Source organism: Macadamia integrifolia, chromosome 12 (assembly GCF_013358625.1).
Source record: "Macadamia integrifolia cultivar HAES 741 chromosome 12, SCU_Mint_v3, whole genome shotgun sequence".
NCBI lineage: Eukaryota > Viridiplantae > Streptophyta > Magnoliopsida > Proteales > Proteaceae > Macadamia > Macadamia integrifolia.
In genome coordinates, this window is record NC_056568.1 from 24,591,240 (window position 1) to 24,594,883 (window position 3,644).

Here is a 3,644-nt window from a genome sequence, read left to right on the forward strand (position 1 = left end):
GCTGCAATCCATGGTAGTAGTTAGGGAAACAGAATCCCAAGGGCAAGTTTTAATATACCCTCTTAAGGTGAAAATTTTCATCCTTACCCCTGAGATTCTATTCCCCTGACTGCTAGGGTTGCAACTATAGCAGCCAAGTTGTTCCTTAGCAATAAACATTGTTTTGACCAAAGTTTGAGTAAAGTCACCCGGTATGTTGAGGATCAGACAACGACATTAGTTGATCATTATTGGGGAAATCTCCGCTAACTCCAAAAGATATATGTAATAATATTGTTTGGCACATCCCAAAAGATGCATGTAATAATGCAAATAGCGAGTAATTATACTCTATAGTGAGTGCGGTAGTGCAGTGAACATCGGATGGCTGAGAGCATCTGGGCACGCATCCCGAGGTCCTCTCCGCCATCTGATACTCACTGCACCACTGCACTTACTGCAGAAAATGTTTTTGCGCAAATCACTATTATAACACTATCAATGGTGATTTGACAAACTTGAGTAACTAGCCCACTGAGCAAAACATCCTCACTCAAATCATGAAACTCTAACAATAAAAAAATATAATCTAAACCCATGAATTCAGACCACTGTTAGTAAAAACACGTTTAAAACTTCATTTTTTACCGTTTAAAACACTTTTTACCATATGCTTCCTAAAGATATTTAAAAAAAACAACAAACTTCAAGCATTCCCATTCTAAACATGTTTAAAATACGTTCCCGTTTTTATGACATTTTTTAAGACTTGATTTTTGAACATAATGTCTACTTAATAAACCATATATCTCTCTCCCGAACTCTGATCGACCTGATTCTTTCACCAACTTGAAGCTCACGCAATGAACTATATTTCTCATGATATTACTTTCAACTCAAATTCAATTCACGGATCCCAAAATTGAGCTATAAACTGACATATTTGATGAAAAATATTTCTAAAGTGATTACTCCTCACTCTAACTGTTTATCACTTCGAGAGTGTGTTGACTTTGTTGACAACAATGAACATCATAACCTAATCACATCGCTCAGTAAGACTTTGGGCATGTGTAGTGTATGAATTTAGAATTGGTGTGAGATGATATTCAATGATATGTCTTAAAACTTATAATAAGACATAAAATGTATATGCATTAATGTTAGATATTGTAGTTGTTTTGAATATTAAATGCAGATATTCATATAATAGTTCCTTAATTTATATTATTATACTACCGTTTTTTTAGTCTTATTTGTTTAAAATCTATACATTTAAAATCAGTACCATCTGTTTTTCGATTTTTACCATTCTCTATTTTTTTGACCATTTATTTGACCGTATCATTTAAACAATTTTATTGTTTAAAATCCATTACGTCCGTTTCCTTTTTTTGTTGTTCCCATTTATACTATGGTTCAGACTAGGATGCACAAAACAAGATAATCTACTCCAAGACTGAGCAAAAAAATATTCTTAGCTTTAACCTATATAGGCCAACAACTATGAAAAACCCTTGAATTAAATACAGCACATCCCAAAAGATACATGTGACAATATTGCATTAAATATGGCAAATCCCACTATAAATTTCCACAAAATTTTGATGTTTGACAATGAACCAGCTTGTTGTCTCTGTAGCCATAATGGATTTAAAAGTCACAAACCGTTATGACAATATTGCTCCTTTTGACCACAATAATAATACAACTCTTAACTAAATCACAACAGCCCTTGGCTGGCCGGCCGGCCGGCTGGCCGACCAAATCGATGGTTCTCAACGCAACCATATGCCCATTTCTATTTTCACCTATGTACAATTGCCTTGGTCAACCTGTTTGCAAAAGTTGGGCCCCACCCGAGAGCCACATGGTGGGTATTTAATGCCAAATGATGTTTCATCACCCATGACATGATGACCCTGGGGAAATGAAAAGGAGCTCCAATTTTTTATGTCAGCTTTTTCTGATGGGGGGGGGGGGGTAATTAATAAAGGTCAAAATAGAAGGAAAACAGATCCAGATTGCTTTTGTATATTAATTGTTGGATTTAGCGCTCAACTGGTCCTAATGCACTTAAATGGAAATAAATAAGTAGGAGGTAAAGGTCAAACATAAGATTTGCATCCCTTCCCCCATGTCCTCATCTCATACAAAGGACCAGATCTAGTGAGAGGCAAAAATAAGCTAAACAATGTAATAAGCATATGATTCTACACTCAGAACAGTAAGCTTTTCACCTTCCTCACCTCCCCCTGACCTGAAAATTTCCCTAATCTTCATTTTCCTTTGCTCTTTCTCATAATATTTTTAAAGCTACACATTCTATATCCTGCATATAATAAAGTCCCTGCAGAAACCTCACAAATATCCCCATTATCTGTATTCCTCTGGCAGGCGGTATCCAGTCATAACTATTTTGTCAGCAAACATCTTCCCGGTCTTCGGCATGATATGCCAATGCAGTGTTAAGTTGAATTCTTTCCCCCGGAGATTGCTTCCCTACATAATTGAGAGAGAGAGAGAGAGAGAGGACACAGGAAAATATTAGTTTATGCTCAGTGACAAGGAAAGGAAAATGACCTTGTGATGATGCTATGTAACTTGTCCAGTGCAGTTGACAGTGAATGGGGGAGTGCAAGAGAAGTTGCAGTGCAAGTGCCATACCTGATCCGTAAAACGATATTCGTTTGTTGTTTGAATCCAGAACTTCGCATGCTCTTTAGATGCTATAATACCATCCCAAAGTGAAACCTGTTCAATGAAAATGTTGAAATAAAGTAAAAGCATTGCACCACGTCTTTCTGCAGCAGAAAACTTAACGAGAAAGGAATGAATCTATTCGCATGTTGTTCAGTCTAAAATATCTATCCTTGTAATACTTTTTAATGCAGTTGACGACTTAAAATGCCTGCGTAACTTTCCTGTTCTTGAAAAGCTGTGTACTTTAACCTCATTGTAAATGACAGCTTTGTTGACACTGGAGAGGAAGCAATAAGGACCTCTGGTTTTACCTCTCATAAAGTATAAAATATTCAAAGAATATCAACTCCACAGTATATATCCATGATGACCCAGAAGCAACATGATTGTCGTTGTCATTACTTTCCAAATACCAGATCAAAACATCCTAATGGTATGCTATTATGTCCTTCAGTATCTTCACCAAATAAGTGCTATCAAGCACTGACAGAGTCGAGATGCCACACTTGGCTTGGTGGTAAGGTCTATCCAGCCGTCGATAGCAGAGACCAGGGATTGAATCCTGCTTCATGCACAGTTGTGTTGGTGAGCGGGCGTATGGGATTGAATATCATTGTAACCCACCCCCCCAAAAGAGAGAGAGAGAGAGAGAGAGAGAGAGAGAGACAAATCGACAATTTTGTGCTACAAACACAATCAAAACTCCCCGGGATTTTGAACAAACAGTCAAATTCAATCTGATAAGTGCATGCTGTATTCAGATCAGCACTATTTCAAAGCCTTCAGCTAACTGTTTATGTTCTTTTCAATATTACTTTATAAGAAATCACTCTATACTTTTTGGTGGCTCCACAAGAACCAGCAGTGATTCACCCCAAAAATCCTGAACTTAAGAAAAAGGTAGAACTAGACATAGTATAATGTCACGAAGGAACTGAAGTCTCTATAAGTCAATACTTAAC

General features: G+C 36.9%; 1 protein-coding gene across 1 annotated transcript in view; it reads right to left on the reverse strand.

Moving 5' to 3' along the window:
* Window positions 1-1,984: 1,984 nt before the first annotated feature.
* Window positions 1,985-3,644, reverse strand: part of LOC122057084 (signal peptidase complex subunit 3B-like) — a 7,110-nt gene continuing 5,450 nt past the window's right edge. The window contains exons 5-6 of the mRNA XM_042619080.1: window positions 2,647-2,733; window positions 1,985-2,481 (exon numbers count right to left, since the gene is read on the reverse strand). Of these exons, the coding sequence (XP_042475014.1) occupies window positions 2,356-2,481; window positions 2,647-2,733 (213 nt within the window). The 3' untranslated portion in view covers window positions 1,985-2,355. The remainder of the gene's footprint in view (window positions 2,482-2,646; window positions 2,734-3,644) is intronic.